General features: G+C 40.1%; 2 protein-coding genes across 26 annotated transcripts in view; one reads left to right on the top strand and one right to left on the bottom strand.

The window, feature by feature from the left end:
* The window catches only part of LOC113916949 (sarcolemma associated protein), a 153,080-nt gene extending 148,819 nt beyond the window's left edge, over positions 1–4,261 (bottom strand). For 24 of the 25 annotated variants that reach the window (XM_027584242.2, XM_027584240.2, XM_035727704.1 and 21 more), the window contains exon 1: positions 4,003–4,234. In XM_027584242.2, the coding sequence (XP_027440043.1) occupies positions 4,003–4,200 (198 nt within the window). In that variant the 5' untranslated portion in view covers positions 4,201–4,234. Of the gene's footprint in view, positions 1–4,002 lie in introns of all 25 variants that reach the window. The other variant, XM_027584252.2, reaches the window with a different exon arrangement.
* Positions 4,262–4,519: 258 nt separating this feature from the next.
* Positions 4,520–5,311, top strand: LOC113916952 (translation initiation factor IF-2-like). The gene has a single exon (XM_027584258.1). It carries the CDS (start codon positions 4,556–4,558, stop codon positions 5,291–5,293), a length of 738 nt encoding a protein of 245 aa, XP_027440059.1. The 5' UTR covers positions 4,520–4,555; the 3' UTR covers positions 5,294–5,311.
* Positions 5,312–26,762: the final 21,451 nt, after the last annotated feature.

Here is a 26,762-nt window from a genome sequence, read left to right as displayed (position 1 = left end):
TCATCAGTGACTGGAAGATGTCAAACTCATTCAAAATTACCTGCTCTTGTCTGTTTTATTCTACTCTCATCCACCCAAAACATACAAAAACCACCCAAAAAGACCTTTTCTTAAGGTGTACCTATCCACTTCTATTGTAAAGTCTAATTCAAACACCATCACCCTTGCCATTTAAACTTACTTAATACTATTTTATTTCAATCAACTGTTGTTTGTTTTTTTTAAGATTTTATTTATTTGAGAGAGAGAGAGAGAGAGAGAGTGAGGGAGAGCATGAGCTGGGGAAGAGGCAGAAGCAGACTCTCTGCTGAGCAGGGAGCCTGACACAGGGCTCGATCCCAGGACCCTGGTATCATGACCAGAGCCAAAGGCAGACACTTAACAGACTGCGCCACCCAGGCGCCCTTCTCAATCAACTGTTATTAAGGTGTATAGTCACCCTCTGTATCCAAAATATAAGCTCCCAGAAAGAATAACAATTTCTAACCAGTTCTTGTTTTCTTCCCTCTCACCACTGTGCCCTCCATTAAAACAGATCATTATAGAACAGGTGCTCAAAAACATGCATTGAATTTAAGTAAACAAAGTGAAAATGGAAGTAGAATACTACTATCACTTATAACTAATTCCTAAGTAAACTATAGTGAGAGTGGAAAGAGACTACTGTATCAACCATTAGACTATCACCTGTCCACAGAGACTCAAATCAGAAGGAGGCAGTCCACTCACTACTCCTATGTAACCACCATATGGGTAGATTTGCTTGTTCAGTGGTACCTTGGTCAAAAGAAGGATTAATAACCATTCTATTATATGCCATCTAATTTGAAGAGCTTGACCTCCAAAGAGAAGTGAAGTATGATACACAGGGTCAGCATCCAAGCAGGGCAATAACGGACTGCTACACCCCCGAATAGATGATTTGGGAAAACGTATTATATTCCACTCTATGGCAAACCTGTCACCCTCCAACCTGCAGGTTTTCGGTACCATAACACACTCCACAAACTTAGCATTAAAAATTGTCACCTAGGGGCGCCTGCATGGCTCAGTCGTTAAGTGTCTGCCTTCAGCTCACATCATGATCCCAGGGTTCTGGAATCAAGCCCCGCATCGGCCTCCTTGCTCGCCAGGAAGCCTGCTTCTCCCTCTCCCACTCTCCCTCCTTGTGTTCCTGCTCTCGCTGTCTCTCTCTCTGTCAAATAAATTTAAAAAAATCTTAAAAAAAAAAAGTGTCACCTAGATTTCCATGTGCCTATGTTTTGCAGATTTTCTACAATGAATATGTATTACTTGAATATCAGAAAGTTTCAAGTGTTTATTACTTTTTCCAGCTTTTAATGGGTCTCCTATAATGGCCAGTGTAGAATGCAAAAATCACAAGGTAAAAGTCAACCAAAGGGTATGTATTACTCCAATTCTCCACCGCCCAGGGAAAGTGCTAATTTGAACAAAGTTTTCAACTTCATATGTTTCAATTTAAGATTACTTCTACATATGCCATCACATGAAAGAAAAAACAATTCTCATTACCTTCCTAGGACTCCACAGCACTATAGAAATTGCAAAGAGCTGCCTAGATGGTTTGCTCTTCCCCCCACCTCAAACACCCTCCTCCCTAAGGACTAAGCCCTTAATAAGGGCCACAAACAGGGTGCTAAGTAATTTACATGATTATCTCAATCCTCAAAACAATAGTAGGTACCACTATTATCCCCAGAAAACTAAAGCTTAGAGATGAGATGTTTGAAAAATAAAAACTTGCCTGAGGTGATGCTTATAGGAAGGGATTATGTTATTGTATAAAGGAATTTGCTGGGAATATATATTAGGCTCAATGACTTATTTGTCATGAGACAATTATAGCAGAAATCCTCAAACTGGAAATTTCACACATAGAAAACAGTAAGTGATATTTGGTCAAACTGTGGGTTTTCTTTGGAATTGTGCCTCAGGATACCTGGCACATAATAGGTGCTCAATAAAAACCTGTCTGTTCAAACCTAAATTTTAAATAACTTTATTCCTAAAACAATTTGATGACATGGCAAATCTGACAGGTTATTTGTTTTAACTAGATTAGGTTGTGCAATAATCAATAATTATATCTATACCTAAGTAATGGCCTCACATCCTGTTTTTAGCTAGAGCAGGAAAAAAGTGAAAATGGTAGAAATAAGCTGTGTATCTTTTAAAGATAAGTTTTTCTAATTACAAATCCATTCAAAATTTTAACATGTCATCTCAATTCATACAATACTCACTATGGATCTACCCGTAAGCCATCTCAAAATAACCTATTGTGGGGGTTTTAGTATAGCCATGAAAAGCACTGCTCATGTAATCACTGTTTTTTAAATAAGTAAAAGAAAAAATCTGAGTCTCCTTTGAGTAGGGTACCCAAGTAAAGCAGGTGCATTTGCAGATTATGTACTTTAAGCAAACCTGTTATTTGATTAAGTTGGACCTTAGCTTAGACAAAAAGATCAAAGCTGGTTGAGTTAAGGCACTAGCAGTTAACTGATGTTTGAATTTGATAGCTGGAAAGAGTTCTATGAATACTCACTGTAAATGACTATGGGTAATCTATGAAGTCTTTCAGACACCCAAACTTTAGTTTCTAGGGAGAAAAAAGGGTCTGTTCCATAGGTAAATGAACATCTGGTGTTACACAGAAAAATTAACATATTTTTCAGTTCTCATCTTACACACAGAGCAGGGCATAGGTATTATGCAAGTGCAATCTTTTCCTCCTTTCTTTGAAAAATGATTTCTGTAATAATTCCTTAATTCTGTAGCAACAGAAGTATTGCTTTCTCTCTTTTTTCTGAGGCTCAGGTTTCTTCCATTTCAAAATACTACTATTGAAAACTTAAATTCTTCTTTTAAAAAAAGACTTAATCATTTAACTCAGGAAGAGGGAGCAAAAAGTCAGGAGGTGAAACCCAAGGTATTCCTATTAGTCTTACATAACTTACTCTAAGTTGGAACTGATTCAGTATCTCAACGAAAACCTGAGGTAAAAGCACAAAAATGAGTTCTTCAGTATATTCTCCACACACATAAAGTTTTAAAAATTGAAAGGGTCTTATTTAATTTTTTTCTTGTATTCTTAAAATATAAGCACCCACATGTATAGTAAATTAGGGTGCCAACTTAAAAATGCAAAAGGATCACACTTAAAAATAAAGGGTGTTAAATTCATCCTATCACATCTAGGTAATGCAATTATTTGATAGAATTGGATATAATTTCAGAAAGTAAATTAATTTCCTAACACTGATTTTTAAATATCACCTCTGTAAGTATGCATTAAGTATTTTTAATAAGTTCTTGCAGGGAACATCAAAAAGTGATTTTCAAAAGCAATACATATATGTTCACCCAACTTGCAAACAAAACTCTGAAAATGTAAAGTTACAGTTGTTCATGCTTAATGAAATTGGCTTTGAAAATTGCCAATTACTCCTTCATGTGTAAATATGTATCAAATCTTTCAAAACTGTAAATTCACACAAACAACTGTCCTTACTAGAAAGATCGTGATCTGAACTCAACTAAAAGCTGTGTTAACTACATCTCACCACTGAGACACCTGAGCCCCAGTGTAATACTGGCCACAGATTCCCAGCATTGCTTTGGGAACTGCTGCTTGCTTATTCAAGCACTGAAGGGCAAATTCACCTTCCTAAAAAGACTGGAAGCAAGAAGCCAAGTTTCACTATCTAGTTTTCCCAAAATGAATTAGGGTTTGGGATTTCACTGGGAACGACCACATTATCAAGATGTCATCGCCCTCCCGAGGCATTTAATTACAATACCTTCTGTTTTCCATTCAACCACCTCAACTTAATCTCCAATAGAACCAGACACAGAAAAAGTTGGTCCATGGCCTTGCTGAAAGTCTCCTCTGGGTGCAAACGCTGGGATCCTGCATACATTATGCAAAAAGAGCAAAGGGAAACGAAAAGTAAAGATTGTTAGATAACGTGGTGACATTACCTTGCCCGTCTTGTGATCAAACCAAACGAGAGCATGGTTCCTTGACAGCACTTTGCAATCAAAGGTAGCATTATTCTGCGCTGGTCGACAGCGGGCCACGGAGCGGCCGATTTTAATGGGCTCGTCCAGGTAGACATGGCGCTCCTGAAATGGGTGCGAGTTCGGGCGGCAAGTGAAGATGGCCAAGGCTGACGGCATCGAGGACAGACTGGGGGTGTCTCTCCTACCAAGGTACAAAGAGGAGTTCCACCGGATCCGGACTGCCCTTCACAAGCCTATACCCCTATCCCCCCCAAAATTTTAAATTAAAACAAACTGCGCATTGTCTAAGCATAACCAGTGAACATCAACAACTCTTCACTTGAGTGGGAAGACAAGCCAGCGCAAGCCCCATCACCTCCTTTAAAACCCAGCAGCGCCCTGATCGCACAAAGTCCCCAACGGGCAGCTTTCAGTCCATCTTCTTCCCTGGGAAGAAAAGGCTCAAACATCGGCCAGCTTCGGCCAAGAAAACTCCTGGAAGACAGTTTGGGGACTGGAGGTATCCAAGCAGATGAGTCACACACCAATTCTTGTGTTTTGTTTGGGATCGCGGCCGCTTTTCCCCCTTGGTGGCGGAAACGTTGCAGCACTGCAGCATGAAGGAAGGGTCGGTTCCGTGCGGCCAGGAGGTCCTCTCGGGCCGGAGGAAGGTGTAGCCGAGCACCTCTGGGCAGCCACCGCCCCTCTTCGAGGGCCTCGGGGAGTGGAACGGCAGAGGCGAGGGGGGCGGCAAGGGGGTCTAGACCGCCAGCGGGACAGTCTGCATTGCTCCTGCTGCGCGGAGGCCGCCCGGAAGGTGGCACGGGGTCCCTGGCACGAGCCGAGACGGCAGTGGCTGGGGTCCTTGGCGCGAGGAGCGGGGACAGGCAGAGGCGCGGGCAGCGGCCGAGTCGGGACTCCCGGGCACCTGGCGGGCGTCCCCGCGCCCAGGGCGGAGATCTGGCTCTGCAGGCCGGTGCGGACCGAGCGAGGCACAACCCCGGGAGGCTCAGGGGTCTCGGCCCGCAGGAAGTTGGTCCCTGAACGCCTGGGCTCCTGGCTGCTGCTCAGCACACCGGCCGCCTTCTTTCAGGGTCGCCCCCGCGAGGGTCGCATCTCAGGGACGGCAGCCACAGCTCCCAGCGGACGAGGAGGTGGGGGAGGGAGGCTGGCCCGGAGATTGGGGGAGAGGCCTGGAGGCCCCGGGCTGGGTCCGCCGCAGCCTCCACCACTCGCGGCCGGTGGGACACGCTCAGGCTGTGCCCGATAAGGCAGGAAACTTTCCGACCTGGTGGGGAAAACATGAAAACAAACGGCCGTCAGGCGCCGGTGCCCGCCCGCCTTAGCCCGCACCCCCTTCAACCCGCCCCCCGCCAGTCTCCGCGACTAGCCACGACCTCGGCCAACCTCTCCGCGGACGAACTGCGGGGATTTAGAGCCAGGACGCCACAACGGGCCCAGCCTCCCTCGCCGCTGCCGCCGCCTCACCTTACCTTGCCAGCGCCGGCCGCCATAGTGACTCTGACTGAAACCTACCCGGTGCACCGCCACGGGAACGCGCACCCTTCAAGGGCCCTCCTACCCCCTCTCCCGCGCCGTAGTCCGGGTCGTCACGTGTTAGACGCCGTGGAGGCCATGATGGTTAAGGGCATAAAAGAGGGCAGGCTAATTTTTAACGGGCTCCAGACGCCATGTTAGTTAAGGGCTGGAAGCTTCAAACCATAGGATAACCTTTACGACCATTTTGGTTAAGGGCAAGAGAAAATTTGACCTGTTAAAGGTTTTCCAAACAAAACGTGCCAACTTCCTACGTTACCATCTTGGTAAGAAGACACCAACTTTTACTAAATTTTATTCACTATACTTCTCATTGAAAATACCAATGAAAGAAGAGAACAGACCCATCCGAAGGAGATGTTCATTTGCAGTCATCTTAACTGTGGGCAACACAGTCCCCTACCGCCGCCTTAGGTGTGAACAACCAAATTCCCACAAGTCTCAGGATTTGTGCATCAAAAATGAGATCCATCCTCCCCCTGCTCCTTCTGTGAATCCTGTCCAGAGAAAAACTCTTAGTCCCCGCATTCCATTTCGAATGACCCTTCTCGTGGGACCTATCACGTCCCCCCAAGACTCCAATGCAGATTCTACCCCGGAACGAGTGTGTGAGTTCAGAAAGTTTTAAAATCACGTTGCTTCCAGAGAGAGGTCAAACAATTTTCAATATGAAAAAAAAGGGGGTATTGTCCCCACTCATAATATTATGGTGGTCGAGGAGTCATCAGGCTATAGAAGGAAAGAATACAAAATCTAAACGAAAATTTCAAGAAAAGATGGTGGGAAGGAGTTTTATTCATTTAGAACCAATGATGGCTTCATTCTTCAAATTCCTTTGACAACAGACTCTACCACTGTGTGACCTTGGGCTCTTCTAAAACTTTTCTAAACCCTTTCAAGCCTCCTTTTATCATCTATAATTTGGAGATAATACATAACTCACTTATTGTGGGAATTCTTTCAATACTTAGATATAGGGTTTTGGCCCTGTCCTCCCTGTCCTAAATTCTGTGCTGGGCCCCGGGGACACATAGGTGAACAAAACCTCCATCCCTGCCCTCTGAAAGCAATACCTCGGTATTGGTATTGCGGGATAGGGACGGGGGCAGGGAACAAACATAGACACAGATCATTTCACTTTGATGTAATGAGGGCTAAGATGGAAGCAAGCACTGAGTACCACCGATGTCAGGGACAGCCTTTTCCGGGAGGTAACTAACTGAACTGAAGGAAGGAAGGTAGGAAAACCACAATAAATGACGTATTTGCTGAATGGCTTCTTAAATGTCCAGGAAGAGAGAATAGCAAGAAAGAAACAAAGCTATTTGAAACAGTGGACCAATGTGCCTGGCACATAATAGTGACAATACATATTTGATGCATGAATGAAAATTACATACTGTTACTCATTATTACAGGATAAAGTAGAAATGGCACATAGTGAGTCTGGAGGGAAGAATATGCATTAGATTATAAAGACTTTGTATATTTGTGTACTTTTCTAGGACTCTTCACTAACTCAACAAATATGTATTTACTACTGTGTCCCAGATACTATATTCTGGAAAAAAAAATAATAAAGATATGTTGAAAAATTTTAATATAAGAGGATGAAAAGTTTTCATTTCTGGTCACTTTTAGGCTTATGTGGAATAAAGTAATACAGGTCCCTTCACAAATCCTTAATGAGTTCTGTGAATGAATTCATAAGTTATTTGTGCATACTTTCATTTGTTCATTCTATCAATATTTAATTGAATGTCAACTGGGAAACAGCTACTTTGAAAAGCCCTGCAACAGTGAAAATAACCCTGACTCCCTCAAGCTGCTCACAATTTAGGTGATGACATAGTAAGATACTTGCCATTGTGAGTATATCAAGAGTGATGGGAGCATGGCAGAGTAGTTTATTTGTTAAATTTTAATTCCAGTACAGTTAACATACAGTGTTATATTAGTTTTAGGTGTACAATATAGTGATCAACAATTCTATACACTACTCAGTGCTCATCAAGATAAGTGTATTCTTAATCCCCTTCACTATTGCACCCATCCCCCTTTGTTAACCATCAGTTTGTTCTCTATATTTAAGAGTCTGGTTTTTAGTTTTTTTACTTTATTTGTTTTATTAAATTCCACATATGAGCGAAATCATGGTATTTGTCTTTCTCTGACTGACTTATTTTGCTCAGTATTATACTCTAGATTCATCTATGTTGTTGCAAACGGCAAGACTGCATTCTTTTTATGGCTGAATAATATTCCATTGTGTGTGTATATGCATATATATATATATATACACACATATATCACTTCTTCTTCATCCATTCATCAGTGGATGGACACTTTGGCTGCTTCCATAATTTGGCTATTGCAAATAATGCAGCAATAAACATAGGGATGCATATATCCCTTTGAATTAGTGTTTTTATATTCTTTTTTTTTTTAAGATTTTATTTATTTGACAGAGAGAGACACAGCAAGAGAGGGAACACAAGCAGGGGGGAGAGGGAGAAGGAGAAGCAGGCCTCCTGCGGAGCAGAAAGCCCGATGCGGGGCTCAATCCCAGGACCTTGGGATCATGACCTGAGCCGAAGGCAGACGCCCAACGACTGAGCCACCCAGGTGCCCCATGTTTTCATATTCTTTGGGTAAATACTATTGGTATTTACCCAGTAGTAGGATTACTGGATTGTTGGGTAATTCTATTTTAATTTTTTGAGGAATATCAATTCTGTTTTCCACAGTGGCTGTACCAGTTTGCATTCCTATCAATAGTGTACGAGGGTTCCTTTTTCTCCTCATCCTCACCAACACTTGTTTCTTGTGTTTTTTATTTTAGCCATTTTGACAAGTATGAGGTGATATTTCATTGTGGTTTCGATTTGTATTTCCTTGATGATGAGTGATGTTGAGCATCTTTTCATGTCTGTTGGCCGTCTGTATGTCTTCTTTGTAAAAATGTCTGTTCATGTCTTCTGCCCATTTTTTAATTGGATTATTTTGTTTTTGGTGTTGAGTTATATAAGTTCTTTATATATTTTAAATACTAATCTTTTATCAGATAGGTCATTTGCAAATATCTTCTCTCATTCAGTAGGTTGTCTTTTAGTTTTGTTGATTGCTTCCTTTGTTGTGCAGAAGCTTTTTATTTTGATGTGGTCCCAATAGTTTATGTTTGCTTTTGTCTCCCTTGCCTGGGGAGACATATCTAGAGAAATGTTGCTGCAGCTGATGTTGGAGAAATTATTGTCTGCTCTTTCTTCTAGGATTTTTATGGGTTCAGGTCTCACATTTAGGTCCTTAATCCATTTTTGAGGGGTTTTTTTTTTTTTCATTATGGTGTAAGAGAATGGTCCAATTTCATTCTTTTGCTTGTGGCTCTCTAGTTTTCCAAACAGCATTTGTTGAAGAGACTGTCTTTTTCCCATCGCATATTCTTGCCTCCTTTGTCAAAGATTAATTGACCATGTAACAGTGTGGAGTAGTTTAAACTGAGACTTGAAAAATGAGTAGGAGTAGGGCAGCTACTCTGGTAGTAGCAGGATAATGAAATTTTAGGCTGAGAAAACATCATAAACAAAGACCCAGAAACTTGAGAGAACAGGACTCTACGGAAATTACATGTGGGCCTATATTACTGAAGCATACGGGGCCGGAATTTGACAAGGAGAGGCGCACAAAAGTGGGTTTCAATTGTTGGAGGACCTGAGGGCAAATAAAGGACTTCACAACATTTTCATCTTTCTCCTAAGTTAAAGTAGAGTAATGAAAATCAAGGTTTCAGATTCAGACCTTGCATTACCATATACCAGCACTGTAAACCATAAATTTTTGAGCTTCTCTAAGTCTTTGAAAAAAGTAGATAATACCTCATAGAGTTTTGGGATGCCTGGGTGGCTCAGTGGGTTAAGCGTCTGCCTTCGGCTCCGGTCATGATCCCGGGGTCTTGGGATCTAGTGCTCAGCAGGGAACCTGCTTCTCCCTCTGCCTCTGCCGCTCCCCCTGCTTGTGCTTTCTCTCTCTCTCTCTAATAAATAAATAAAATCTTTTTTTAAAAGATCATGACCCGGGCACCTGGGTGGCTCAGTTGGTTAAGCAACTGCCTTCGGCTCAGGTCATGATCCTGGAGTCCCGGGATCGAGTCCCGCATCGGGCTCCCTGCTCGGCGAGGAGCCTGCTTCTCCCTCCAACCCTCCCCCCTCTCATGTACTCTCTCTCTCTCTCATTCTCACTCTCTCAAAATAAATAAATAAATCTTTAAAAGATCATGACCCAAGCCGAAGGCAGACACTTAACCAACTGAGCCACCCAGGCATCCTTAAATAAAATCTTTAAAAAACAAACAAACCTCACAGAGTTTTGTTAGGATTAAGTAAGATAATGCAAGACAAAGTGCCATCCTTCCATGATGCCTAGAAATAGTAGATACTCAATGTTATTATTTTAATTCTTACTACTAGTAAGAATTCCCCCAGCCTTCCACATACAGTAAGGAGCAAGTTGTATTATCCTAATTCGTAGATGAAGAAATGTGTTCATAAATGTAGAAATAAAAAGTATCTCCTTATGTTAAGTTCTACTACAGTATCTCTTAAAATTAATGTTAAACAAAGAGAATAGGGTTTTTTTTCTGTGAGAAAAGCTGGGATTGCTGTAACCTGGAAGGGTAAAGAATCCTACCAAGCTATGCAGGGCACTAGAAATGCCAAAATGACATTGAAGGCATTCTTCACCCACTGGTATTCGGCAGGCACAGAAAAGTCTTAAATTAAGAAATCTCATACATGAGATATTTTGAATTCTAAGGCATGTGGGTGTTCCTCTCTCTGATTCTGTATCCATACAATATTTTAATTAAATAAAGAATAGGCCATGTTTTGGGGTGCCTGGCTGGCTCAGTCAGTAGAGCATGCTACCCTTGACCTCAGGGTTATGAGTTCAAGCCCCATGTTGGGTGTGGAGCCTACATTAAAAAATATATATATATATATGTATATATAAAATGTTTTGAGAAATTTGGAATGGTAGTATTTCTCAATGTTGTAGCTTTCTACATTTTTTTAAAAATTGTTTACCTTTTTAATAGACTGATAACTATTACCAGCATTTGTTGAAGAGACTGTCTTTTTCCCATCTAAGATAGTTTTCAATCTTAGAAAAGCAAAGAGAGAATTGTAAAATCATTACCCTGGTACCATGAAAGATAGGCCATTATTAGTATTTCAGATGTGTAGGAGACAACTCTGTAAACTCACTTAATATACAACCCCCCCAAGTGATAGTGATCTAATTAGACTTTAACCAATGACACATGATATAATGAATTATGGAAAATTTGCATAACTGCTTAAACAGAGTATCTAGATTGCAAATATCGGTAGGCAAACTAATTAAAGAGGAGGACTGGAGTAGTCAAAAATTAAAATTGAGATTATATAATATTTTTTTATGGCACACAATGGCTTATTAACTAAAGTTTCATCCTCTTTTCATTAAGGAAGGCTCTCCTCATTAGAGAGATGCTAATGAATGGAAATACCCTGTCATTTCCCAGGTGCCCAGGGTGGAGTGGCCCAGACATTCCAGAGGTACTGCTCATCTGTTTTTGGTTCTTCAGGAAATAGAAGAAAAATAATTGCCTAATGACAAATAAAGACATTTATTTTTCTTTTAGCAATCTTTTTCTGTGAATATAAATAGAGGGAATCAGATTAACTCTCAAAAGGATCATGGACAACTTATCCAGCTCCCTAAGTTTTCAGGCAAGAAACCTGAGACTCAGAAAAGGGACTTGTATTGAATGTATATTCACCATATGGTAAGGCATTTTCCTCATGACATCTTTGTGTGGTATTAATCCCATTTTATAAACAGGGAAACTAAGGCTCAAAAAGATTAAATGACTGATCCTAAAGGCTAAATGTAAAGTACATGCTCGGTTTTTCTTTTTCTTTTTAAAAATATCTTTACTGATTTTTTTGGATTGATAAAACTAATACATATTCATTGCATATATTCAAATAAGCAAAGGAAGGAAAATAAAAGTCCTCTCTAGCCTCAACACAAATCCTCAATCTAGAGCCAACTACTGTTAACGGTTTATTAACTATATCCTTCCAGATATTTTTCTAAGCCACACAATGCATGCTCCCCTCCGCCCCTTTTTTTAGAGAGAGAGAGCAAGCAAGCATGCAAGTGGGGGTGGAGAGGCAGAGGGAGAGGGAGGATCCCAAGCAGACTCCATACCCAGTGCGGAGCCTGAGGTGGGGCTTGATCTCACTACCCTGACATCAGAACCGACATGGAGTTAGACATTTAACGGACTGAACCACCCAGGAGCCCCTGCATGGCCTTTTAAGAGTACCATATAATAGGGGTGAAATGGAGCCCTGCATTGGGGCTGGGCGTGGAGCCTGCTTAAGATTCTCTCTCTCCCTCTCTTCTGCCTCTCCCCCTGCTCACACTCTTTATGTCTCTCTAGAAGAAATAAAATCTTAAGAAAAAAAAAAAGAAATGAGAACATCAATACTAGGAGCCTTATTCCTAAAAGTGATAAATATTTTAAATCAATAGTAAAAAGCCTGTATGGTGGGGGTGGTAAGGAAGGGAAGAAATTATGTTATTTTCTCAATCTTGTGTAAGTCCCTTTTTGATTACTCGAAGTGTTCTCTTGCTTTTTATTATCAATTTAAGAATGATACTTGGCTGGTGCCTCAATGGTGCAGTTGGTTAAAGTGACTGACTCTTGGTTTTGGCTCAGGTCATGATCTCAGAGTAGTGAGACTGAGCCCTGCAATGGGCTCCATGCTCAGTATAGAGTCTGCTTAAGACTCTCGCTCCCTCTCCTTCTGCCTCTCCCCCCATGCCCCTCTCTCTCCCTAACATAAATAAATCTTTAAAAAAAGAGAGAGAGAGAATGTTATTTTGGTTTTTTTTTTAAGATTTTATTTATTTATTTGACAGAGAGAGACACAGTGAGAGAGGGAACACAAGCAGGGGGAGTGGGAGAGGGAGAAGTAGGCCTCCCACTGAGCGGGGAGCCCGATGCGGGGCTCGATCCCAGGACCCTGGGATCACAACCTGAGCCGAAGGCAGATGCTTAACGACTGAGCCACCCAGGCACCGCAAGAGAATGTTTTTTTGAATGCAGCAAATGCTTAAGAATAAAAGGGATGGGTCAGAAAGCCACATAAGGTATTTTTTATGACTTTTTATTGATATATTTGGGTTTGTCTTTAAATAGCTTAGTTACCAATTAAAATATCAGAGATTGTTTATATGTGGTGTTTTTGCTCATCTAGTGATTTTTTAAAAAATATTTTAAGTATATACTTTATTCTGGGAAAACTATGACTTTTGAATCACCATTTTTTAATATAATTATTTGTGTTTCCTTTTAATAAGTTTCATTAGAGCTTTTGTTTCAGACAAATGCATTATTCCTACTACTGTCCAACACTGTCACAGATAATGATCAACAGCATCTTACCAAATGGCTATAATTTGGGGAATTGATAGATTCCTCAGAGATTTTTGGTCTTAAGCAACCCTAAGAACACTGTCAGAAATGGAGTGAAGAGATCCATGCAGGAAGATGAATCTAGAATGCCTGCTTCTCCTCCACCGTCATTCCCACCAAGCATGCCCAAGGCTTGGTGGGGAGACCATTTGTGGAGTCTGCTGGCTTTGTGCAGGGCCAATTTCATGGGTGTGTGGCCTTACACAGGGACTGCTCTTAGAAGGACTCTGCTGTCTTGAAATTCTTAATACTTTTTTTTTTTAAGCAAAGGGGGCCCTCATTTTCATTTTGCACTAGGCCCTTCAAATTATGGAGCTGGTCCTGCCCCCAGTCTCCTCTGTACAAGTCTAGCATGTTGACTAGCACATGAAATGCTGTAGGAGAAATTAGTGAAGAGGCATCCCTAAAGAAACGAGGCCTTTTTAAGTGAAGCCAGACAGGTCCATCTCCCCATTTCCTGAGATCTAACTATATAAGTTGGTATCAGTGGTGAAGATGGTTACAGAAGAAAACTTGCCTTGATTTTATAACTTATCTTCTCACCCTAGGTTAGATTCTGAAGTTATTCTTGGAAATGATAATGAGAATAATATAGAATCAATATAGAATCTCTGCCCATTAAAATTTTGCACTTTATTATAACTTTTTATTATAAAAAGTTTAAAATGTACAGGAAAATTGAAATAAAATTACAATGAACACACATATATATCCTTCCTTGATTCAAAGGTGTTACCATTTAGCCATATTGGCCTTACTTATTTATGTGTTTTTCTGAACTTTTTGACAGTAAGTTGCAGACACCAATATACTTTACTCCTAAATAGATCAGCATGCATTTCCTAACAATATAGACATTATCCTAAATAATCACAATATATGAGGTTGGGGTTTTTTTTTAATTATCTTATTTTTAATGTAGAAAACTGAGAAAACATAAGCAAAAAGAAAAACCACCCATAATTCCAGTGCCCAGAAATAACCACTATAAGCAGTTTGGTGCTATTGAGAAAAATGGCATCATCTTGTACCCATTGCTTTGTCCACACAGAATGAAGCACCTCTACTTTTTTTCACCCTTCATAAGAACATTTTTCATGCTTTCTGTGGTAGGCAGTATAATGGTCCTTCAAAGATATCCATGTCCTAATCCCCAGAACTCATGAGTATGTTCGGTACATTGCATAGGAGACTTTGCAGGTATGATTAAGGGTACAGAACTTGAGCTGGGGAGATTATTCTGGATTATCTGAGTGGGTCTACTTTTAATCACATGAGTCCTTAAAAGTAGAAGAGGGAGGCAAAGAGTAGGTCAGAGAGATGTGACATGAGGACTCACCCTCTTGCTGGCTTTGAAGATGGCAGAAGGAGCAGACCATGAAGTAAGGACTGAAGCTGAAAAAAGGCAAGGAAACTGATACTCTCCTAAAGCTTCCAGAAAAGAACTCAATTCTAACAATGCTGCAATTTTAGCCTAGAGAGACTCATTCGGAATTCTGACCTACAGAATTTTAAGATAATAAATTTGTGTTGTTTTAAGCCACTGAATGTATGGCAATTCATTATAGCAGCAGTAGAAAATGAATACATTTCCCCATTTGTATTTGCCTTTGAAATAATAATCTTTTATTCTTTAGGACATTTTTGTCTGAGTGGTTTTCCTCTTCCATTTGGCTTTGAAAATGGCAATGATTAATGCAATGGAAAAATAAAGGCAGAACCCGGGGCGCCTGGGTGGCTCAGTCATTAAGTGTCTGCCTTCGGCTCAGGTCATGATCCCAGGGTCCTGGGATCGAGCCCCAAGCCGGGCTCCCTGCTTCGCAGGGAGTCTGCTTCCCCCTTTCCCACTCCCCCTGCTTGTGTTCCCTCTCTCACTGTGTCTCTGTCAAATAAATAAATAAAATATTTAAAAAATAAAATAAATATAAATAAAGGCAGAACCCCTTGGTTTTGCTCTGAGAGGACAACTAAATCTCCTATGGTGATTCTGATCAGCATTGGGCTGGTACATTTACAGACTAATGTAATAGGGGGAGGGATTACTCTACAGTCCTTCTAAGAAATTCATCTGGAGGGGCACCTGGCTGGCTCAGTTGGTAGAGCGTGGGACTCTTGATCTCAGGCTTGTGAATTGGAACCCCATGTTGGGTGTAGAGTTTACTTAAATTTTTTTTTACTTGAAATTATGGAAACTACTTGTTTTTTTTTTTTTAAGATTTTATTTATTCATCTGAGAGAGAGAGAGAATGAGAGATAGAGAGCACGAGAGGGAAGAGGGTCAGAGGGAGAAGCAGGCTCCTCGCTGAGCAGGGAGCCCGATGCGGGACCCGATCCCGGGACTCCAGGATCATGACCTGAGCCGAAGGCAGTAGCTTAACCAACTGAGCCACCCAGGCGCCCCGGAAACTACTTGTTTTGAGAAAAACAGTTTACTCTTAATCTCTTCCATGGATCTTTGTACTTGCCTTCCATAGCACTTGTAACAATTTGTAATGGGGTACGAGTATAACATTTTCATTAATGTTTGCTTTCCCTCTGGACTGTAAGCATTTTAAGAGTAAGGAGTCTGTCAGATTTTGCTTTCTGTTGTTTTTTCAGCACTGAGCACAGTGCCTGGCACATAGGAAGCACAAACACATTTGTGAAATGATTGGATCTTTGGCTATGAAAGATCTGGTTCTTGAGTGGCTAATGTGCAGCTAAACTGCTCTGCATAATAGTATTTAAAATAATGTTAAATTATATATAACATTAAAATAACTTTTTTTCAACATGAGCTTGGGAACCTCTTTGCCAATGATTATGCTTTTATGGAGATTTCTTTCCTGGATACAGATTCAGACTGCACTGTCTGTCATTCTGGAGACATCAATGTGTTCTTGTGTATGTGTGAGTTCCTTCCAAAAGTCCTCTTAGGAGGTCAGGAACAGATTGTCAGGAAAGACAAAGAGTGGTGTCTTCACTTCCGGCTGGCAGCACGCCCTAGAGTCCATCAGGCAGGGAGCCGACCCTGGGCTACAGTGCTCCAGTCAGATTGTATTTCACCATGCTAAACACCCAGAGGGAGCAGTCTAGGGGCACTGGAGTTGAAATAACTGCTAAGTGGAGCCCCCTTGCTAGAGACATTTCTAAGAGCCACAACTAGCAGAAAGGTTGCTCTGTTTTTCCAGGAACGGCCGCTTCTGTGGGCGTGAAAGTGGAGCATCACTAGTGAGACTGAACAGCAGCGTGATGAGCCTGGAAAGTACTTCCACGCTAAGCTTTGAGGAAGGAAGGGTGTACCCGGGCACCACTTTTTTTTTTTATATACGACCTAAGTCACAGATCTGTTTGGGCAAGTGTTTCTGAAAGCACTTTTTTTTTTCTTCCTAGTCAGCTGTTACTAGTTAGGCAGGCAACAGAAACTAACCCTGGCCAACCTAAGCGTATAGAAATTATTGGAAAGACACGGGGGAAGCTCAGAGAATGGAACTAAATGCTGAAGAAGCAAATCTCAGGAAGGATGGGAAGCAAAGCTAATCAGCCACAAGAGCCAATAGGCAGCCTGTCTTTAGGAGGCCTCTTCAGCACCAACTTCAGGAGAAATCAATTCACCCTCTTTCAGTCCTTGAGTCCCTCTTCTTGAGCTTCAAATGCCACAGGGACCACTGATCCAGGTTAGGTTATATGCCTATTTCATGGCCAGAAGGGTGGGGCACTTTGAAGGACCATCCCACTAACTCTGTATCCAATGAAAGAGGGATGGTTTTCCAAAGCTGTTGTCAGGAGAAGGGGAAGGATTGCTAGGTAGGCAAAAGTTCCTGATGTCCACTTATCAGTTTACTCAGTGACTGTGCATTCAGGAAAATTAATCTTGTCTTTGAGCCCCTTAGCAAAGAGGTTTAGCTGCCTGTAACCTATGTGACCTTAGACAAATCATAAACCATCTCTGAGCCATAGTTTCCTCATTTATAGTTTATTGAACAGTTCGGACCAGATGATTCCTAATGGCTTGTAGAGTGGAAAGAGCCAGAGGAGAGGGTGTAGTTCCAGATACTGGCAATGTGACCTTGGCTGACTCATTTGTCAATTTTGGGTTTCCCTGTGTAAAATAAAGTAGACCCCTTTAGGTTCCTTCTAGCTCTTAGATGGGAGTAGCCAGGTCAATCTTTCCCCCCCACAAAAATCAGTGGGATATCCTTGTTTCCAGGAAACACACACTGGAGTATTAAGGGGTAAAGGAGCAGTATGTATGCAACCTACTCTTAAATAATTCAGAAAAAAACCATATATATATATTAAAATATATATATATATATATATATATGTAAAAAGAGAATGTGGCCAAACTTTTTACAGGTAATGGATTTGAAGAGCGCCTGGGTGGCTCAGTTGGTTAAGCATCTGCCTTCAGCTCAGGTCATGATCCTAACCAGGGTCCTGGGATCGAGCCCCAGGTCTGGATCCCTGCTCAGTGGGGAGTCGGCTTCTCTCTCTCCCTGTGCCTTTCCACTGTTCATGCTCTCTCACATGCTTTCTCTCTCTCTCCAATAAATAAATAAAATCTTTTAAAAAAAGTAATGACTTTGAATAAAGTGGGAGTTCTTTGTGCTATTCTTAAAACTTTTCTCTAACTGTAATTATTTCAAAATGAAGTTTTTTTTAAAAAAAGCCAATGGGGAGGGCAAAAGGAACTCTGCTCCTCCACTTGCATGTCCAAAGGCCTTTTGATGAATTATTTGTGTGACAAATGAATATTTGTGTGTCCATATTGCTGGATCCAAACTCTCTAGGGAAAGTTGTTAGTGCCAAGACATGGATTCTACAGGGAGTTCCCACTGTTAGTGGGACAAAGCTCCATTTTGGACCTGGAAGACACTGGGTAAGGCCTATCTATTTACTCCTCCCGAGGAGTCTAAGTGGGTGGAGATTTCCTGTTGGCTTTTATGCTTTTCTGTTGTTGTAACAATTGTTGGAGGGAACATATTTCAGACACAGCATATCTTTAATGGTTTGTTCTTTTAAGACTCATCTATAACCCAACAAATGTCTCTACCAAGTACTTACCAATTTGATTTGAAGCCAAATATTACTACCTTCACAGTCATTTCTTTCTTTTTTTATTTTAATTTTTTTTTTTAATTTAAGTAATCTTCATGCCCAACGTGGGGCTTGAACTCATGACCGTGAGATTAAGAGTCCCATGCTCTACTGACTGAGCCAGCCAGGCACCCCCCACACAGTCATTTCTTATTCCAAAATGATTTCAGTATCTAGAGAGGTATTCATTGCAGGATCGGCAAAATGTTGGGAGCAACCTAGTGGTCCATTAAATAGAGTACTGGTTAAATACGTTCATGCAATGGAAAATTGTGTTGATGGTAAAAAAGAACGAAGCAGCTCCCTGAAGTGGCTATGGAACAATCTTCAGGTTAAAAATAAATGAAGCAATTCTATATGAATGAATATGGAACAATCCCCAAGGTATAATTTTAAAAGCAACATGTAAAATCATGTGTGAGTATAATACTATTGTATTAAAAACCTGCTTGAATGAGTAAGCGAGGAGTGCACAATGTTTTTGCCTGCTCAGCATATTCCTGTATATACATATGCAGAGCATTTTCTGGGAAGATACACAGGAAATTAATAACAATGGTAACCTCTGAAGAGAAGAGCAATGGGTGAAGGTATGGAACTGGGGAATAAGAATGGGAGAGAGACTTGCTTTTCACTTAACATCTTTTGAGTTTTGTACCAAATTTAATGTAGGAGTCATTACCCCTTTAAGAGTAAATCCTTAGGGCCCATAGCCAAGGAATTTGTGCTATTAGGGTGTGAGTATTCTGAATACTGAGTTCATGGCTTCTCATCTTTTTGCTCCCACAAAAGCTAGCCTTATCTTTGCATGCAGTAGTCACTTAATCTTTTTTATGTTTTTTAGTTTATTTATTTATTTTTTTAAGTAATCTCTACACCCAATGTGGGGCTTGAACTCACAACTCCGAGATCAAGAGCCACATGCTCCCCCAACTGAGCCAGCCAGGCGTCCCAGTAATCTTTTTATTGAACTGAGTTTAATTGGATTGATTTGTAGGCTTTTAGGGGCACTTCTGTATACATTCTTACTTGCTGGTTTAAACCTAGGTGTATTAGCCCTTCGTGTGTTTTCCTCTTTTCTATCCTAAGGAAAAAAGATAAAATATTCATTTTGTATTCTTAAGAATTTAAAGATTAGCCAGTCAGTGGATGTAAATTTCTGCCTCCTTTCTGGAGGGCATTTTGGTATTGTGAACCAGCATGTAAAACATGTTCAGGTTGTAACCCCAGTAATCCCATCCTTAGCATTTTATCCTAAGGAAATAATTACAGAGTTCAGAAAAAGATGTATGCACAAGGATGTTCATAGCCGTGCTGCTGATAGTACTGAAAATCTGGAAACAATCTTAAATGTTCATGGGTAGATAAGTGGTTAATTAAAGAATGGTATGTCCATCTAGGCTGCCCATTAAAAATGATGATTCCACTGTATATTTCTTTTTTTTAAAAGATTTTATTTATTTATTTGACAGAGAGAGAGAATGAGCACAAGCAGGGGGAGCGGCAGGCAGAGGGAGAGGGAGAAGGAGAAGCAGGCTCTCCACTAAGCAGGGAGCCCCACACGGGACTTGCTCCCAGGACCCTGGGATCATGACCTGAGCCAAAGGCAGATGCTTAACCAACTGAGCCACCCAGGTGCCCCTCCACTGTATATTTCTTGATGAAGAAAGATATCTATAGCATATTGTTAAGTGATAGACTGTACATGTGTATGATCCCATTTTTATCAAATTTCATACATAGACCATTTCACTATATTTATATCTAAATGGATACCTGGGAGAAATTCTATCAAAATACTAAAAATGTTTATTCCTCTATGATGAGTGATTTTTCATTTTCTCTCTGTATTTTTTCATGTTATTTACATTTTCTTCTGGGCCACACGTTATATCACTTTTACCAAAAACTGAAATTATTAAAGAATAAAAAGCACTCAAGTGATTTCCCTAGTTTTACTCTTTGATTCAATAAATATTTGTTGATTACACCAGAGTATCCTAGGCTTATCTTTCCTATTTTACAGTCTGCAGAATTTTCTATATGCCCATGTGAGAAGATACTGAAGTTAAGTAGTTACTAAATGTACCTTTAAGTTTTAAAAACTTGAGCATCAGGAAAAAATCAGAATAATAGTTCTCTTGGAGAGGTTGGGATGGAGATTGATCAGGAAGGGGTATGAAGGAACACGTTAAGGTGATGGTATGTTCTGGAGGTTTGGGTTACAGAGATAATACGCGTTGTCAAAACTCAACAAATTCACTCTTAAGATTTGTGCATTCCTACTAACATTGAGGGAAAAAAAGATTTGTGTATGTCAATTTTATAACAAAAGAAAAAAATAAATTGGATTTCAGTTAGTGATATTGATGTTTGGAATTTACTTTGAAACGCACCAAAAACAAGATAGATTAATAGATGGCTTGAAGAATGGATAAATGGATAGATACTTAATAAGACAACTATAATAAAACATTAGTTGTAGCATCTAGGTGGGGTGTATACATGTGTTCATAATAAAATTCTTATAATTTTGCTGTTTGAAAATTTTTCATAATAAAATGTTGAAAAAAATGTAAGCACCACCAATCACCTATTAATATACTGAATAGGTATATATTTTATCCTTATAAAGTGAATTCAGCAAATTGAGTTCTGGAAGTTGCCCCCAAGAAAAACTCAACCTTTTTGGATAGATAAGCTATATAAATATATATATGTACATATGACATAATTAGTGACAGGGCTATCTTCATAAGTGCATTCATTGTACAGTCACCCAGGGCCCCACACTTAGTTTAATGCTGTGCTATTGCTATATTGAAATTCTTAACAATTTTTTAACATGGGGCCTTGCATTTTCATTTGCACTGGGCCCTGCAAATTATGTAGCCAGTCTTGACTAATGAAGAATAATAATATCACTAACACATATTATCTTCTCCCTATGTCAAGCATTATGTCAATCACTTTACATACATTATCTCATTGAATCTTCAAAAAAGGACTAAAGAGGTAGGTACTATTAATATCCCCATTTTACAGATGAACATACTAAGGCTCAAAGAAATTAAGTTATTTGCTCAAGTTCACAGATTTATTGTACCCTCACTATACATAGTAGTGCAGTACACATGGTAGATATTCAATAAATATTTATTGGATAAATAATAATAATAATGGTTTCCATTATTCCAAGAGCCTAGAATGCTCTTACTGAAACCTGAGATGATCTTCCCTAATCCACACTCCTCACCTTTGGCATTACTACCTCAAGGCCACATTCCCTGACACCTAATTTAGGTCAGGTCTCCTTTTATTATACCCTAGGCTTCTTCTTTATAGCATTCATCACACATGTAATTAGGTAGTTCTTTGTTTAATGCTGTCTTCCCTTCCGGACTGGAAGCTAAGTGAAGACAGTGGCTCGCTTTCACTACTCTATTCCTAGCGCCCAGTGCTGTACCTGGAGCACAGCCTGCCTGCCAAGGTTTGATTACACATTTTCTTTTTTTTAATTGATTATATATATATTCTCATTTAATCTTCAACCCTGGAAGGTATAATTGTTACCATCATTTTATAGGTGAAGAAACCAAGGCTCAGAGAAGTCAAGTATGAGTTACCCCACCATAGGGGAAGCATCATCACCGTGATGTGGTCCTACATTTGCCCTACTCCAAAATCTCTCATCATTTCACTGAAACCCACTATTTCCACATGACAATCTGCTTGTCTATTTTCTGTCTCTAGGCACCACTTATTCCTCTAGTTTCTCTTTCAGCTCCTATTTCTGTTGTCTGACCTCCGGACTCTCTAATGAAGAGGAGGCATGCTTTCCAAGAAGTAATTACAGCAGGTGACATAACCAGGCTGGCTGTAGACAGGGTTTTATTTTTCAACCTTGATGAGTAAAGCAGCTGGAAACACTACCCTCTAAGAGCAAAAGATCCAGTTTCCCTTTGGTACTAACTCTTCTTTAGTTCTGGGAAACACCTTGAAGTGATCTCTTGGGCTATGTAAATGTAAAGCACTCACCCATGTCCAGTTCTTGGGAAAGGCCCAGAATAATTAAGGTAAAGCAAACGTAGATGCTTTGAGCTGTTAATAAGACATCTCTTAGCAGCACTCTGCCACTACAGATTATTATTCCTATAAGTGTGAATTTAGACTGTCCAATGCTTGTGCATCACTGAGTATCTTTGCAGAGTTGAGAGAACTATTCTTTGGGCAACTGTCTGTGAGCGTCATGGAAGTGGGATGAGGTGGGAGAGGGCACAGGTTTATTTCCTTTAGCCAGTGCTGGAGGAGAGACTGTGAACAAAAAACAAAGAGTGCTTGGCCCAACATGCCACAGTGTGGATTTTGCGTTCCACCTGTGGTGTTATTTAAAGACTGAAAATCCAGGACCTTAAGAATTGGATTGGTGACAAATTATGTTGTCTTTTGTCTTTTGTAGGACATAGGGCAAAAGAACATAATCTGGCAGTGATAGAGTTTCCAGAGGACCTAGGTTTGTGCTATTTGAGGGTAAGTTTAGACAGTGGACTTCTCAGAGTTACCCCTGCTAATAGCAGTGTAAGTTACTCTATTACATTTCAAGTATTTCCCAAGCCTTCTACAAGGACTTGTTAACATCATAGCCAGCTCTTAGCTGTGCCCTTGAGTTTGTTCCACTTTCTCTGAGGAATATCAAGCGTTTCCCAAAGTTAGTGGTAGAAGCAATGGTGACAGTCATCTGTACAAGACAGTGGTGACCAGCGGAGCTGCATCCTCATAGGGGTGAGACACAGCAGGGCTATAGCAGGTCTAGAAATTGGGGCATAAGACAGAAAGGATTGATCCTGGGAACACAAGAGCTACATCAGAAATGCAGAAGAGGAACAGGTTTAATTTGAACACTAAAACTATGTATGATATTTTGTCATCACTGGCTAGTGAGATAGGATCTATATTCGTTACTCTGTACGACTTAGCCCATCTCCAAGATGGCTCCCAGTAATCCTTATTTTGTTGTATTCATGTCCTTCGCTAGTCTTCTCCTGCAGTGAATCAGAGCTAGTCTATGTGAACAACAGACTATGGCAGAGGTCATAGTCAGTGACTTCCAAGAGTAGGTTGTAAAGGACTTGTAACTTCTACTTTGGTCTCTTGGATTGCCTGCTTTGGGGAAGGCCAGCAGTCATATGAAGACTCTTTTTTTTTTTTTATTATTTAACTTTAAGTGCCTTTTATTCAGTCAAATGAAGACTCTTAAGCAGTTCTGTGGAGAGGCCCACAAGAGGCCTCCACCAACATCCAGCACCAACTTGCCAGCCATGTGAGTAAGCCATTGGAAGTGGATCGCCCAGCTCCATTCAAGCCCTCAGGTGACGCAGCCCCAGCTAACATCTGACTGAACCGCATGAGAAACCCCTAGCCAGAGCTTTCCAGCCAAGTGGCTCCCACATTCTTGACCTGTAAAAACTATGAGAGATAATAAATGTTTACTATTGTTTTAAGCCACTAAGTTTTGGAATAATTTGTTATGCAGCAATAAATAAAACACTATACTATAGATTTCATAGAATAAATGTCTATATGAAACTCTGCCTAAATGAATCAGAAAAGTCTTCAGAAAAAGGGACAGGAGTTGAGTCTTCAAGCATGAGTAGGAGCTTGCAGGTGGATGTAAGGTAAAAGGGAGTCATTTAAGGCCGAAGGAACAGCCTGGCCACAGGGCCAGACATAAGAGGGCATGACTTGTTTGAAAAACAGTAATCAGTTCAGCATGACTGGGGTGCAGTATGTTTAAAGAACGAGATAGAGAGATTAGAAGAGTAGATAGGAACCAGTTCACAAAGAACCTTATATGGTAGGCCCAGGTGTCTGTCTTTTTATCCTGAAGGCAATGAAGAGCCATTGAAGAATTTTTTAGCAGGTAACTGACATGATCACTTTTAAATTTACAATTCTAAATTGTACATTCTAGAGTGATGGCCAAATGGAAGGTGGATTGGAGGCAGAAAGGAAAAAGCTACTGCAAGTCCAGGCACTAAGTGATTAGTTCTTCAACTAACGCCTTAGCATTGTGAACAGAGAAGGGGGAATTGATTAGAGGGCTTTTAGGAGGTATAATATTTAGAATGTGAGGGATGAGGGAAGATGTGGAATCTAGGAGGATCAAGTTTTGAGGCGTTGAGTTTGAGTGGTCTGTGGTCCAGGTAAGTATGTACAGTGGGCCACTGGGAACACTGGTCTGGCATGGAACCCAAAAGAAGGCAAGGTCAGGCTGAAGATGGACACTTAAGTTTTGAAGGCTTTTTCATGCAAGCATCCCTTAATAAAAATATAAATAAGTTCATGGGTGGAATAAAATCTCAATAAAATTTAGAGTTTTAAGTTTAGTTTTCACTGATAGCAAAGCTATTTAGAAACAAGATCTACAGTAAGAACCCGGGATAGGACTGAAGGAAGAGAGTTAGAACCAGGTACAGGTAGTGAGAGTTAACTCAAAGACCATTATTTTTAAGTAAACTCTTCACCCAATGTGGGACTCAAACTCACAACCCCAAGATCAAGAGTTCCATGCTGTATTGGCTGAGCCAGGCGGGAGCCCCTTGAAGACCATTTTTTTTTTAACATCTTCCAGTTTTGCTGAGGATTCAACCATCAGCAGACCCTGGTGACCGATTAGATAGAGAGATTGAAGGATAGTGCAAAGTCTAAAAAATTATTATTTGCTCTTCCAAATAAATTTCCTTTTTATTTAAATCTACTTGTTTTATCACTTCTAATATCTTTTGGTCTATGCCATCTATATCACTGTTGTAAATGTGTTTTCAAATTTAACTATGTTTCTATTTATTTTGCTTATTTACCAGTAAGTTCATATCAGTTTCATGATTTTCTACTTCCTTTTTCCTCTTCCTGTTTTTTGTGAACAAAAGAAAATAAAATGTCTCTCTTTATTAAATATATAACAGGTGTGGCTTGATTTCCTTTATTCAGTATTTTTCAGGCATGGTATAGGTCTTGATTTCATTGTCAATAGCCTTTTAATTCTTTGAAATTGTTTTTCAACTACTATAGTGATTTTCATCTTTAACATCTAATTATGGTCTTGAACCTAACACTCTAAGAGTTGGATTTCAACCAATTCACCTGATTTGACCTGATCTACTATCCAAGAACCATGTATTTAGAAATATCATGCAGATAAATGCAGTGTCCATATCCTTAGCATTTTAAGGATTATAGAAAAATAACTTACAGGTTAAGTAGTCTTGTAATCAGGTTGGGAAGAATTATTGTGAAAAATGTGATAAAATCCCAGACCTTGAACAGGACTTTTTTCTTTGGTTGTTTCAAAAATATTTCTGCCTCAGTAAAAAAATTAGTATCAGTGGAATTCATGTCATCTTATTGGTGGAAATAACTGTGGTTTTAAAAAAAATAACCACTTAATTTTTGCTAGGAAGGAAGCCCAGGGAAAGTAATGCTAAAAATGAGTAAATGGAGCTGAGTGTTTTTACCAAAGTGCTTAGCAGTTAGCATGAAGAGACACCGCTTAACGTACCTTTTATTTTTTTTTTAAGATTTTATTTATTTGACAGAGAGAAACACAGCGAGAGAGGGAACACAAGCAGGGGGAGTGGGAGAGGGAGAAGCAGACTTCCCTTAGAGCAGGGAACCCGATGCGGGGCTCGATCCCAGGACCCTGGGATCATGACCTGAGCTGAAGGCAGACGCTTAACGACTGAGCCACCCAGGCACCCCGTACCTAACTTTTAAGCCACCCAGGCACCCCGTACCTAACATTTAATTGATAAAAATGGAGGCTTAATAAAAATTTTTCAAAGAACAAAATGTCCAATTAATATTTTAAATTTAGCTTTAGATAAAACTGTTTTACAGCATGAAGGTAAAATTGCAGAATCTTAATAGATTTTTCCTAAAATGAAAATGTTTTTACTGATTACATAACTGAGACATGCTCATTTAAAAAATTCAGTTAATCCAGAAAAGCAGGAAATAAGTTAAATTACATAAAACTCACAAGCTACAGATAAGCATTAACATTTTGTGAACTTGCTTCCAACCGTCTCTTCATATATTTGTGTATGCATATGTGTACCCATGGTTTGACTTGCATAGAATCATACTCTACATTCTGTTCTGTAAACTGATCCTTTCATTCTGTAACACATTGTGGACACCTTTCCACATCTATAAATATAGATCTGTCCCAGCTCTCTAAACAGATACATAGTATTATACTCTATATAAATACCATAATTTAATCAACTATTCTCACATTGTTGAACATTTAGTTTGTTCCCAAGGTTTTCCTTTAGTTAGCAATGCCATAATGAATATCCTTATCATACTTCATTATTTCCTTTCTTCCTTCCTTCCTTCAAATAAAACATGGCTCAGAGTCCCCACTCATCAAGGTAGGCAAGATTTATTTCTGGTATTCTTTTCCCCATTGCAGTGAACTCTACAAGACCTCTGGGGTTTGAGTGGTCCTGGGACACTGAATTGGGGATATGCTATTAATTCTCTTCCGTCTGGCCAGAGACAGCCCTCCCCAGAGGTC

Source organism: Zalophus californianus, chromosome 1, assembly GCF_009762305.2.
Source record: "Zalophus californianus isolate mZalCal1 chromosome 1, mZalCal1.pri.v2, whole genome shotgun sequence".
NCBI lineage: Eukaryota > Metazoa > Chordata > Mammalia > Carnivora > Otariidae > Zalophus > Zalophus californianus.
The sequence above is the reverse complement of the archived record's forward strand: the minus strand, read 5'-3'. Positions and strand labels throughout refer to the sequence as shown.